Source organism: Melanotaenia boesemani, chromosome 14 (genome assembly GCF_017639745.1).
Source record: "Melanotaenia boesemani isolate fMelBoe1 chromosome 14, fMelBoe1.pri, whole genome shotgun sequence".
Classification (NCBI taxonomy): Eukaryota; Metazoa; Chordata; class Actinopteri; order Atheriniformes; family Melanotaeniidae; genus Melanotaenia; species Melanotaenia boesemani.
In genome coordinates, this window is record NC_055695.1 from 28,932,740 (window position 1) to 28,944,845 (window position 12,106).

At 40.4% G+C, this 12,106-nt stretch overlaps 1 protein-coding gene across 1 annotated transcript in view; it reads left to right on the plus strand.

Annotated features, from left to right (window-relative positions):
- cyfip1 (cytoplasmic FMR1 interacting protein 1) overlaps positions 1-12,106 on the plus strand; it is a 33,227-nt gene that overhangs the window by 16,294 nt on the left and 4,827 nt on the right. Inside the window, exons 16-30 of the mRNA XM_042006165.1 lie at positions 679-832; positions 932-1,088; positions 2,418-2,514; positions 2,872-2,948; positions 4,209-4,317; positions 4,388-4,507; positions 4,597-4,796; positions 6,415-6,502; positions 9,437-9,580; positions 9,716-9,806; positions 10,010-10,140; positions 10,227-10,299; positions 11,037-11,131; positions 11,227-11,465; positions 11,569-11,716. Of these exons, the coding sequence (XP_041862099.1) occupies positions 679-832; positions 932-1,088; positions 2,418-2,514; positions 2,872-2,948; positions 4,209-4,317; positions 4,388-4,507; positions 4,597-4,796; positions 6,415-6,502; positions 9,437-9,580; positions 9,716-9,806; positions 10,010-10,140; positions 10,227-10,299; positions 11,037-11,131; positions 11,227-11,465; positions 11,569-11,716 (1,923 nt within the window). The remainder of the gene's footprint in view (positions 1-678; positions 833-931; positions 1,089-2,417; positions 2,515-2,871; positions 2,949-4,208; positions 4,318-4,387; positions 4,508-4,596; positions 4,797-6,414; positions 6,503-9,436; positions 9,581-9,715; positions 9,807-10,009; positions 10,141-10,226; positions 10,300-11,036; positions 11,132-11,226; positions 11,466-11,568; positions 11,717-12,106) is intronic.

The window sequence follows — 12,106 nt, forward strand, 5'->3', positions numbered from 1 at the left end:
ATGAATCATAATCATACTGCCTTTCTTTACATTATCTTTACAATTTTCATTTATCAGGGCAAGTCAATCATGTAGTGAAATCTTTTCTGAATTACCTCTAATATGCTTTTTTTTTTTTTTAAACCTCAATGTGCATTTGAAGACTTCTATTTAAATCCATGCAGGATGTATGGTAGGGGTGGTTGGTGTTAATGTTTAAGTCAATAGGACCATCAGGAGCAAATGTTTTTATCTGCAGAACATTTCTTTGTTCCACAATCAATATCCTCCACTTCACCCGTCAGTGGCTTTAAAGTAGCGGCAGATCGATGCTTGTCAGACTTATTGTTTGAGCCATCATATTGCATAAACCACAGATTTATCAGCTTAGAGGTCAGTTCCAAGAACTAATCTGTATTTCGGATGCATGACTGTAAAGCTTCACTAAACAATCACCTTTTGTAACAATCTGTCCTGAATTAAGAGTTTAACCTCTGTAGATTTTTTCTTTTTTGTAATGGGAGATTGTGAAACGATTTTTTTTTTTTTATTAGAAAATATTGTCAGAAAAATGAGATTCTGCACAGACTTTTTTCATAGTTTCCCTGTTACTAGGGAAACATACATGTTGGTTGCCAGTAAAATGATCAGGTTACTGAGACAAAAAATATTTTACTCCCATTGTCTTTCTGTTTCCAGCTCTACATGGTGAGGACCATGCTGGAGTCTCTTGTTGCTGACAAAAGTGGCTCAAAGAAGACTCTACGCAGCAGTCTTGAAGGTCCCACCATCTTGGACATTGAAAAGTTTCACCGCGAGTCCTTCTTTTACACACACCTGCTGAATTTTAGTGGTAAGAAGAGGCACCAGTGCAATGCTGTATCTCCCTTCAGCTCTTTGAAATCTGCTTAAGTCGCTCTAATAAAATATGTCTGAATCCTCTTCCATTCAGAAACTCTGCAGCAGTGCTGTGACCTGTCCCAGCTTTGGTTTAGAGAGTTTTTCCTAGAACTCACTATGGGTCGCAGGATCCAGTTCCCCATCGAGATGTCCATGCCCTGGATCCTCACCGACCACATACTAGAGACCAAGGAAGCGTCTATGATGGAGTAAATATGGCTTTCTTTGAGACAGTCCCAACATCTCTAATTTCAACCATACTACTTCTTGTACCTAAATAGTTATTTAGATTTACACACAAAGCATAAACTCTGCAGTAAAACTTGCTAGTTTGAAGTTATTTTTTAGTCAAAATGTGAGCTTCAAATTTGTAATGACTTGCGAGAGGCACACTGCAATTCCCGATGCATTCACACTAGGATGGTCCACTAGGCTTGGTCTGATTGGAGACTTGGTTCAGATGAAGGGCGCAATATTCTTGCAGACTGAGATTGTGTTCACGCTGCACAACTTAAACTAATCACACTTTTTAAATAACATGTTCCACTCTCTGCCAGAGGCAGCACTGCACCAAGAATCACTGAAGGAGAAGACTAGACACACAACAAAGAAGAAAACTTGTTAAACTTTTGGTTAATGCAGACCAACTTCAGTTTCTAGTACATAATAGCTAAATATGAAGCTGCATCAGATCCTAGCAGTCTTGGGTTGATCAGATTTCTATCAAAACTTTTCCTGAATTCTTCCACATCTGACTGTGAGTCATTTCTCTTGTCCAGAGCCGCCTATTGTCCCACACATGCTTATGTTTTGGTTGTATTTACCCACAATGCACTTAGTTTTATAATCCGCTTCCTGTATTTGGTCCACTTGAAGTGGACAGAGACCCTCATTTGTAGGTGGACCGAGTCTGCTTCTTTGATTAGAATTCGAATCCTTTTACACAATTACACGACCCCAAACGAAGCGAACTTTCCGAGCAAACGGGCTTGGATTGGAACAAAAGGGCTGGTGTGAATAGGCCCTTAGATACGTTGTTTCTTCATGTTTTGGTGTCTGTTTTAAACGCTTGCTGCAGGATTACTCTTGTACAAGGCAGATTTGCATAAGCCATTAAGCACATCAACTGGCATCAGACATGATGCTGTAATTCTTCAAATGTTTGTCAAAAAAATCTAGTTCATTCATTTGCACATTTAATAACTGCAGTTGGTATTTTATAAAATTCAGTTGAATCAGGATTCATTCAATAGTTATTTTTTCACTTAGATACTTAGTGTTGTGTAAGTATGTGACGTACACAGAGACGAATGAATTTTACATACTGACTGACGTTGGGACGTTTCCTGAAGTAGTGTTTGCAGAGATTAAAAAGCATCTTCAATTTTCAATTAATCTCTTAGATGGTTTTACTTTTTTGAGCCTTCTTTGCTATTTTCCAACTTGTGTGTGCATTATTTTGTAAATAACTTGGTGCTTTTAGTGACCTTTTAATCCAAATGAATGCACATAAAAATGATGCTTTATTGTTTTTGCAGGTACGTACTCTATCCTCTGGATTTGTACAATGACAGTGCACACTACGCTCTGACCAAATTCAAGAAGCAGTTCCTCTATGATGAAATAGAGGCAGAGGTAATAGATTGTAAATGTATACTGGATGATTTAATAGCTATTTTTTGTTTGAGTTTAATCTTCTGAATGTGACAGAATGCGACTTTACTAAATTTACTGTTAGCAGTGTTGCTTTTTATGATGAATAAACCCTATAAATCTGTTTTTGTCAGTAATCTCTGCATGTCCATCACAGTAGATCACTTCATTTCCTGCAGCTAATGTAGTAACTGTGTGCTCAGCTGGTGTTTTGACAGAGTAGTGGGCTGAAATCTGTGCAAATGGCTCTCAGTAAATCAGCCCTTTCTAAAACCACATTTGCTTTATCCTGTTAGCTGTTAGCAGCTGAACTTTGAAAGTTATGTTTGATAATTTCAGGTCAACTTGTGCTTCGATCAGTTCGTCTACAAGCTGGCTGATCAGATATTTGCCTACTACAAGATACTAGCTGGAAGGTGGGTGCTCCTTTTTCCCTTTTTTACTGGACCTGTCAAACGTTTGACACACCTAGCTAGTTTACCTCATACTGTACAAAGGAACATAAAACATGTGTTGAGTTAATGTGTTTCTGATGCACATTTATGACTTTACATTCATTTTGAAATGTCAGTCTTTCTCAAGCTTTAAACAATTGTATAAAACACTGTATTTCTGGAATATGAGTCTTTAGCTGCTATTTGAAATTTGTTTTACTCCATTTTGTTAATTTCAGGGACGTGTTGTCTGCTTGATTTTTATATTACGTTAAAACTTAGTGGGATTATTATGAATGTTGGCTGCTTTGTATTGCTTGTGTGAACTTCTAGATCAGTCCTATGCCAAGGTTTATTCTTTAATTAGGATTTTATGTTACCTAAAACAAAACTCAATAATGTTTATTGCCTTGTATTTTATTCACTTGTTCACATAAAAGGCTTCACTTTAAATGATGATGTATCTCAAACATATTTGTGGTTAAGTGAAAAACAAGCAGCCAAATTGTTTTTAATTGTCTTTAAATATAAACAAAACGCATTTTGACTAAAATTTCAAGACAATTTAAAACTATTTAGCTTGTTTTTTTTCAGTTAATCACAAATATGTTTAATGTTTTTAAATGAGCTAAATTGCCACCTACTGTGGCACAAATGCTGTAATAAGAGGATGTTTGGAAGACTTTCTGCAGATGTCTGTACCTAACACTTTTCAATGACTGTGAGCGGTAATAAGGAAGCAAATGCAACAATGAACTATAATAAGGTGAATGGAAAACAGTAAGCTAACAATAAGGACTTTATTGTTGAAAGAAAGACACCACCATCAGATGACTGTATATGACCTAAATCAGGGGTGTCCAGCTCCAGTCCTCGAGGGCCACAATCCTGCATGTTTTCGATGTGTCCCTGCTCCAAAACCACCGACTCAAATTAATGAGTAACTTAAACTTAATTGGCTGTTGGATCTATTTAATTTGAGTCAGGTGTGTTGAAGCAGGAAACATTGAAAACCTGCAGGACAGCAGCCCTTGAGGACCGACTTTGGACCTAAATCATCTCCATTTTTTAATTTAAAAATTTTTATTTATTTTTTTTGCAACATTTCAGTTTGTGTTAGATTATCTAGTTATCTGAAATAATAATAAAAAAAAACCTGTTTTTTAGCACTTTATTCAGTATGAAATAGATTTAAAATTCTCAGTTGTCTATGTCTTTTGACTCTTTCTCTGTTGACATCAGTCTTCTGCTTGACAAGCGTTTGAGGGCCGATTGTAAGAACCAAGGGGCCAACATCCCCTGGCCAGCCTCCAACCGATATGAGACTCTGCTGAAGCAGCGTCATGTCCAGGTACGTCCTGTGCCAGTGGTGTATTTTAATCTTTGGATTCCCAGCCTCACTAACTGATTGTGTGCTTTAGCTCCTGGGCCGCTCCATTGACCTGAACAGACTCATCACTCAGAGGGTCTCAGCTGCTCTTCACAAATCTCTCGAACTGGCCATCAACCGGTTCGAGAGCGAGGACCTCACCTCCATAATGGTATATCATGACAGTTTAAGATATAAAAATTATATAACGAGAAGGCGTGTGGTTGTGAAGCTTTTTTTCTTTGTTTTTCTGGATTAAAGGAGCTGGAGGGTCTTCTGGATATCAACCGCTTGACGCACAAACTCCTTAGTAAGTTCCTGACTCTGGACAGCTTCAGCGCCATGTTCCGCGAGGCCAACCACAATGTGTCGGCCCCCTACGGCAGGATTACGCTGCACGTCTTCTGGGAGCTCAACTACGACTTCCTGCCAAACTACTGCTACAACGGCTCTACCAACAGGTGTGTGTGTTTGAGCTCCTTTCAGGGTTTCAACACAATGATAGCAGTAAATTTGGTTGTTTTTTTTTTTTAAATATGTTATACAAATAAATTAGATTTGGTTTGATGTTTTACTTTTTGTTTTATTTAACCAGGAAAAAAATCCCATTGAGATTAAAAATATATTTTTCAAGGGAGTCCTGGTCCAAGATAGGCAGCAGCAAATACAAAAACACAGGAACATAAGTTACCCACTTAAAACACACAAAAGACAATTAAAAGAGAGAATAACCCTAACCCTTACCCTTTACAAGTGAATTATGAAAAACAAATGCGTGTTGTGGAGTCAGTCTCAAGAGTTCTCAGTTAACTCAGTTAGTTTCCAGTATTTCTGCAACATATTCAAAGCAGAAGGTGCAGAATGATCAAAAGCCTTTTTACCCAGTTCAGACTGAGCATATGGAGCAGAAAGCAACAACTGATCATTTGATCGGAGAGAGTCAGAACCACCCCATCTCTGAGTAATTAGGGTGCATATGTAAGTAGGCAGTAAACCAAGCAGTGCCTTATAAAGTGTACCAGTGACAGATCCTTCGGGTGGCCAGAGCAGGCCATCCAACCCGAGAGTATAAATCACGGTGGTGAGTCGACATGTTACATTTTGTATTAAAGAGGATAGGCATGGTAGTTTTAACAGGTTTCTCCTGCATTTTCACCTAAACATGGTAAAAGATCATTGAAAATTCAGGGTGATCTGCCCCTTTTTATATTTTCACTAATGGAATAATTGTTTTACAAATTGTAAACTGTGTGCTAATGAATCTACATCCTGTGTAGAATAATTCAGTCCAGATATGAAGAGGATAGACATGGTTTAATGTGGTCGAAGAGAAACTCCAATTAACACAAAATGCCCCCCCCCCTTTTTTTTTTATTTGCATCATCACAAATAAAATTGAGGTTTTACAAATTAAAAATGTGTTTTGAAGAATCTACATTTTCTGCAGAATAATTCAGGCCAGGTTTGAATTTAGATATTGTAGTTTTTTGACAGGACCTGGTCTAATGTGGTCAAAATGCTCCACACCCCAATAAAAATAGAATAGAACAGAAAAAAATAGAATAGCACCAGGGTATGCTACGTTGGGGGTTGTAGTTAAAAAAAAAAAAAAACTGAGAATCACTGATCTATAGAACAATAAAATCCAGAGTTAAAGAAAAAAACTGGAATTTCCCTTTATGCATTTTGAGAATTGGAAAGGAACTTCTGCGTTATTCTATTCTATTCTATGAGCAAATCCAATAACCTGCAGAAGGGTGAAGCTTTGCTTGTTTTGGTCCTGATCACAACAGGAAAGGAAACCTTGTAGCACAGTTGAGAGTCGAGGTTATCACATAGTGGAAAGATCAAATCAATGTTTATTAGGTGCATTGTTTAGCTACATGCACGTCACCGAGTAGTTATTAATGTTTCATTCCTAAACACAACATATACTGCTAATATAAAAATAGGCTAAAGAAACAAACAAGTGTGTGAATGGATGTTGTCAGCCCCTAGTGTTTCCTCCTGTGTGTATGTTGTGTCCTGATGTTCATGTTTGCAATGACGTGCTTGAATAATCTCCTTCTGTGGGGTCAGGTTTGTGCGTACAGTCCTGCCTTTCTCTCAGGAGTTCCAGCGAGATAAGCCTCCCAACGCCCAGCCTCACTATTTGTACGGGTCAAAGGTCAGTACATCTTCATCTCATCATCGCTCCCTTTGATTCCATGAGTGGAGTGGGCTTGTTGTTGTTTGTAATAAATGCTCACTTTGGTAGCAAGATGTATGAATAGAGTGCAAGTGGAAAAGCTTTAATGTGGAAATATTGTGTGTAATTTCTTAAATGATTTGCAAAATAAGCAGGACAAAAATCCCTCAAAGCAAAATATGTAATTTATCACAGGAACACATAGGTTAAAAAGTCCTTCATGAGCTTGCTTGTTATTTATAAGAGAATAATTACATCTAATGGAGCAGCTTATATAGATGGGGGTTAACATGAAGTTTTAAATCTTCTTGTTAAACACAAATGGGGTTAAAATGTTCGGTGACATCTCTGCCTGGGAAAAACAATACTGCAATGACCTTAATCCAGTTGATTAATCCAGGTCTCGCTGTCAGCCAGCTTAGTGAGCATCTTCAGCTCTCGTGGTCTGGGGTAATTACGTGGTCTTGGGTGATAATGTGGCTGGTGGGCTGCGCCGACATGAGCGACTGCTGTATGATGGTGCCACGCTTGATGCTGTCCTCGCTGCTGCTTCGGGGCGTGAAGAGGTGTCCAGATCCAGACATGTCCTGGCGGGCTGATTTTCTCACAACCGGGCATCCGTCCATGCCCAGCCCTGCGATGGGGCATGTGTTGTGAAGACACCCCCACAGCAGGATTCCTGCGATGACCAGGAGCAAGAGGCAACAGGTCAGCCAAACTCCCACTGCGAGCTCCCAGCCGGCCCTGTCGTGGGCCTCGCTGTTGTCGCTCAGAGTGCTGAAGACTTGGCACTGCTCCCTAACCGGGTTAGCAGCCTGACATGTCACACATAAAAAGTAAGCGGTCTGGGGGAGGAGGTTGGCCAGGTGGGTGCTGGTCTGGCTGACCGGAATTCGCTCCTCATGCTTGAAACTTTTGCGCTTGTAGCCCATGAGCAGGCTGTTCCAATTGGGGTCGTACATGACGCTGTAGAAGGTGTCCAGGCAGGTGGGGGAGGCCGGCCAGCTCACCCTGGCTGAGGTGGAGGAGACGTTGTAGACGGCAACCCCCATTATCAGAGCAAATGAACCAGAACTGCTTCCTTTATTAGGGACCCGTTATACTCACAGTTTGAACGTGAGCTGAAAAAGACAGTGAAATTATTACAGTCTTTGACAAAGCTCATACTGCAAATATTAAACATAATAATTCACTAAATCAATTGACATGCAATTTCTGTATGACATCATACAGAACAGACATTTTTAGAGTATAATAAGCATTGTACGAAGGATTATCCAGGCAGAGCTGAGAGGATGATGAGGGTGTGTGCAGATGTTCACCAGATTACGTATTGCAGGATGGTTTCTGAAGAGGCTCATCTGGGCTATGAGTCACCTCTTATAAGACAGGTGGTGCTCTGTCAACCCTAAGCTGTTAAGACGCTCTGGAAAGGTTTTAGTTTTATGAGATGCAAAAACTTTTAGTTTTCTCCTAAATGGAAAAACATGTTTTTGGCCCAAAAACTGACGTTGACAGTTGTTTTTAATGATGTTGCTTTGCTTCCTCTTGTTGAGACTTATGGGCACAGTAAAAAAAAAGAAAAAAAACAGACTTTTACCCACCTATTCATGCAGCTGCTATGTTTAGTTTTATTCATGGTTTATTCATGGACTTTTTAATAATTCCTTAATTTATCAGCTACTGAATATCAAACAAAAATTGCTAAATTCTTTTAAACATTTTTTATGCATGATTCAGATTTATCAGCATGTTTGATACTTGATGGAGGTAACAAAACACAACTGTCCCTATAATAACAGCTGTCAGTGGTCATTTGTTCAAAGCATAAAATGTATAATAGGGGACTTACCGTGAAAGTGATTCCAGAACTTGTTGACCATACCAGTCTGCAGAGAACTGTTTGTTTTGGATTATTCCGTGCTGCTGTTATTAACTCATCCGGTCCGCTGTCGCTGTTAGATGCTGTGTGCTGCTGTGCAGGGCTGGAAGCAGAGATCAGTGTCTTTATCTCAGCTGCTGCCACGCTAGAGGGAGAGTTAGTGGATTAGAGCAGCAGCTTCAGCCGTCGGCCAGCGGGAGGGGGGGCGCTGGAATCTCCTCTTCGTTTAGCATCTAAGTGGGTCATAATTTGCAGAGAATGTTTTCTTTTTTTGATGTTGTATCCACACTAGGAGATCTGGGGGTGGGTGTAGATGAAATGTGGTTCGATCCATCTGTCCAGCCGTTTATTACGTAGCAAAATCTCCAAGCAACTGCTGACCAGGCTGTCATAACATGTAGGGTAGCTATTCATGGTCCCCAGAGGATGATTGTATCATTGCACTGATGCATGTCTCTGTAAAGATGATTTTTTTCCCCATCTATCCAAAAATGTACTATCTGGTTTAGCAGTTGCATTTTGAACTTCAGAGCTTTATTCTATCGCCGTCCTGAAGCTGCAATCTCCACACGAGATTATTATTATAAATCGGGTGCATCTGAATTAATAGAGCATATTTGTTTTTGTCCCATCAGATGACTACAGTTGTTTTCTTTTTAACTTTTATTTTTCCTAAAATTGAGCTAATAATTGAAAGTGGATTAAGTAGATTACAATAAAGTTTTGCATTCATCATCTTCAACTTTCAGTCTAAGTGACTGAAGGCAGCGCTGTGTCTGAGTGCAGCCTAATAGAGTTCTCATCATGGCTGACTAATTACATTATTAATTACATTTTCTAGCCCACTTATGGAGAATTTCACAAACTGACTGGAAGTTGTAGGTTTTGTTCAAATTATAGACACCATTAACGTCACAATGTCCAGTGGCTTATTTATCTTTTCTTCCAGATGCATCCTGCAGGGTGAAACCATCCAGTATTTGTACAAATACTAACCCTTCTTTCTTTCTTCCATCTTTCTCTGCATGCAGACCTTGAACCTGGCATACAGCAGCATATTTGGCTGCTACAGGAACTTTCTGGGCCCTCCACACATTAAAGTCATGTGCAGACTGCTGGGCTACCAGGGCATTGCTGTGGTGATGGAGGAACTTCTCAAGGTTGTCAAAAGCCTGGTGAGTATGATGGAGAGGAGTAATGGTGTGTGGGAGGCGATGAGTGAAACTGATATGAAAATGAATGGATTATTGTAGTTGTAGTTTGTATATTTTTGCCCTCTAAGTGAACGCTCATCTCACTTCTTTGTGCAGCTTCAGGGAACCATTATGCAGTATGTGAAGACACTGATGGAGGTGATGCCCAAGATCTGCAGACTTCCACGCCATGAGTATGGCTCCCCTGGTGGGTGAAAATATAACCTTAACTCTGTCAAAAGGCAATGCAAGGTCTAGTTATTGAGATTAATATCATATTACAAAGTAATTTCTAGATTAGACTCGGGAGGAACATTGCAGAACCTTCCATTTAATAAAACTTTGCACCTAAGGAAAAGAGGAAAAAGTTGCCACTGTGACGGATGTTTGAGAGTCTGTATTTCATTTCAGGCATCCTGGAATTCTTTCACCACCAACTTAAAGACATCGTTGAGTACGCTGAACTCAAAACGGTGTGTTTCCAGAACCTGAGGGAGGTGGGAAACGCCCTACTCTTCTGCCTGCTGAGTGAGCAGAGTCTGGTATGGATTGTGATGCGATCAAGATCTTTTCATGTCTTTTGAACCTGGCAGGTGTGTAACATTTCTTTACTGTTTGCCCTTTCAAGTCGCAAGAAGAAGTTTGTGATTTGCTGCATGCGGCTCCTTTCCAGAACATTCTTCCCAGAGTCCATGTCAAAGGTACCATTTTACTTATAAAGCACTTGAGAAATAATAACCAAAGTGCCACTGACCAGACTTTTAAAGGCAGCTGTTAGGTACAAGAGCAGAAGTGGTACGACTCACCAGAGTCTGTGCATGACAGTGAAGAGGTGTCAGTTGTTTCTTAGTGAAACAAGTTGGCCCAGTGTGTTTTATGTCATCATCAGGAGAGTTGACAGTGTCAACAATTTCCACACTGGAATGAGAAATGGCATCTGTGGTATGTGGCACACTACTTGATAACTTCTTCATTCTGTTTTATACAGCTGTAGTAAATAGGGGGATGAATAATTTCAGTCATAAACTGGACTGCTCTTACTTTTCCAGCCTGAAGCACAGTTTTTCCTACTGAATTAATCCCCTCCCTTGTCCCTGTTTATCCACCCATCTTTTTTTCTGGGAGGAGGGTCATGAGCTCTGTTTCAGATTTCAGAGTTGGATTAATAAACATTTTACAATCTAGGTGAGAGTCATGGAAGTGGTGCATGTGGGATTTAGTTAAAGTAGAGTGAAACTGTATGTGAGGTGTGAAAGAAGATGAAAAAAGCTTGAGTCCATCCTATTTAGTTGGGTTTTAGCTGCCCAAGAAGCATTTCTGAGTGGCATCACTTTATTTTTAATTGGATATGAGGATATTATCACCAATCATACTTGTGCTAGTAGTTCCACAAACTTAGTTAACCCCACTTTATCCTTCTGTTGTCCTTCCTGTGTAGAAGGAGAACGCCTGGATGCCAAAATGAAGCGCTTGGAGGCTAAATACACGGCGCTGCACATGGTTCCACTGATAGAGCGTCTTGGAACCCCACAGGTATGACAAACATGAAAAAGGGGAGATTCAACTTCATTTGTTTACAGATGGCGACCGAGTGGCAAATACTGTCTCCTGCCTCGTCTTTCTTTTAGCAAATAGCCATCGCTCGTGAGGGCGACCTGCTGACCAAAGAGAGGCTGTGCTGCGGCCTGTCCATGTTCGAAGTCATCCTCACACGCGTGCGAGGCTTCTTGGACGACCCCATCTGGCGTGGCCCGTTGCCTAGTAACGGTGTGATGCACGTGGACGAGTGTGTGGAGTTCCACCGCCTCTGGAGTGCAATGCAGTTCGTGTACTGCATCCCTGTGGGAGCCCATGAGTTCACAGTGGAGTGAGTGCAGCAGCTCGCACATCTGGATCACAACCAAGTGAGATTTGATGTGTTACATCTTTACTCATCCCACCCCCCCACCACAACCGTTCCTGTTCTGCAGGCAGTGCTTTGGAGATGGCCTCCACTGGGCCGGCTGCATGATCATCGCTCTCCTGGGGCAACAGAGACGCTTTGACATCCTCGACTTCAGCTATCACCTTCTTAAGGTGCAGAAACATGATGGCAAGGATGAGATCATCAAGAGCGTGGTGAGTTCAAGAGATGAGAAGACTTTTAATCCCAACTGGCTCAGATATGGACCTCCAGCTCTCTGATTTACAGTATCAACAACTTAGTCATGAAGTTTATGATTATAATTGCAATGTATTTGTACTACCGTCTAGTGTACTGAACATCAGCTGTTTATTTTAACAATCTGTCTCTTGTTGCTACACATTGTTTCTCTCATATGATAAAAGCATGTTGGGAACTTCCAGTCATGACAGATAAGAGTTCACACGTGCTGCTGCAGCAGCAGCTCCATCCAGTCCAGCATTTTTTCTAATTCTTTAAAAATGGTGATTAAACAGCTATTTGATTACGTAAATCAGCTGTGGTAGTTTTATTATCAAACTAGTTTTTATGAAAATTCGTCCCTG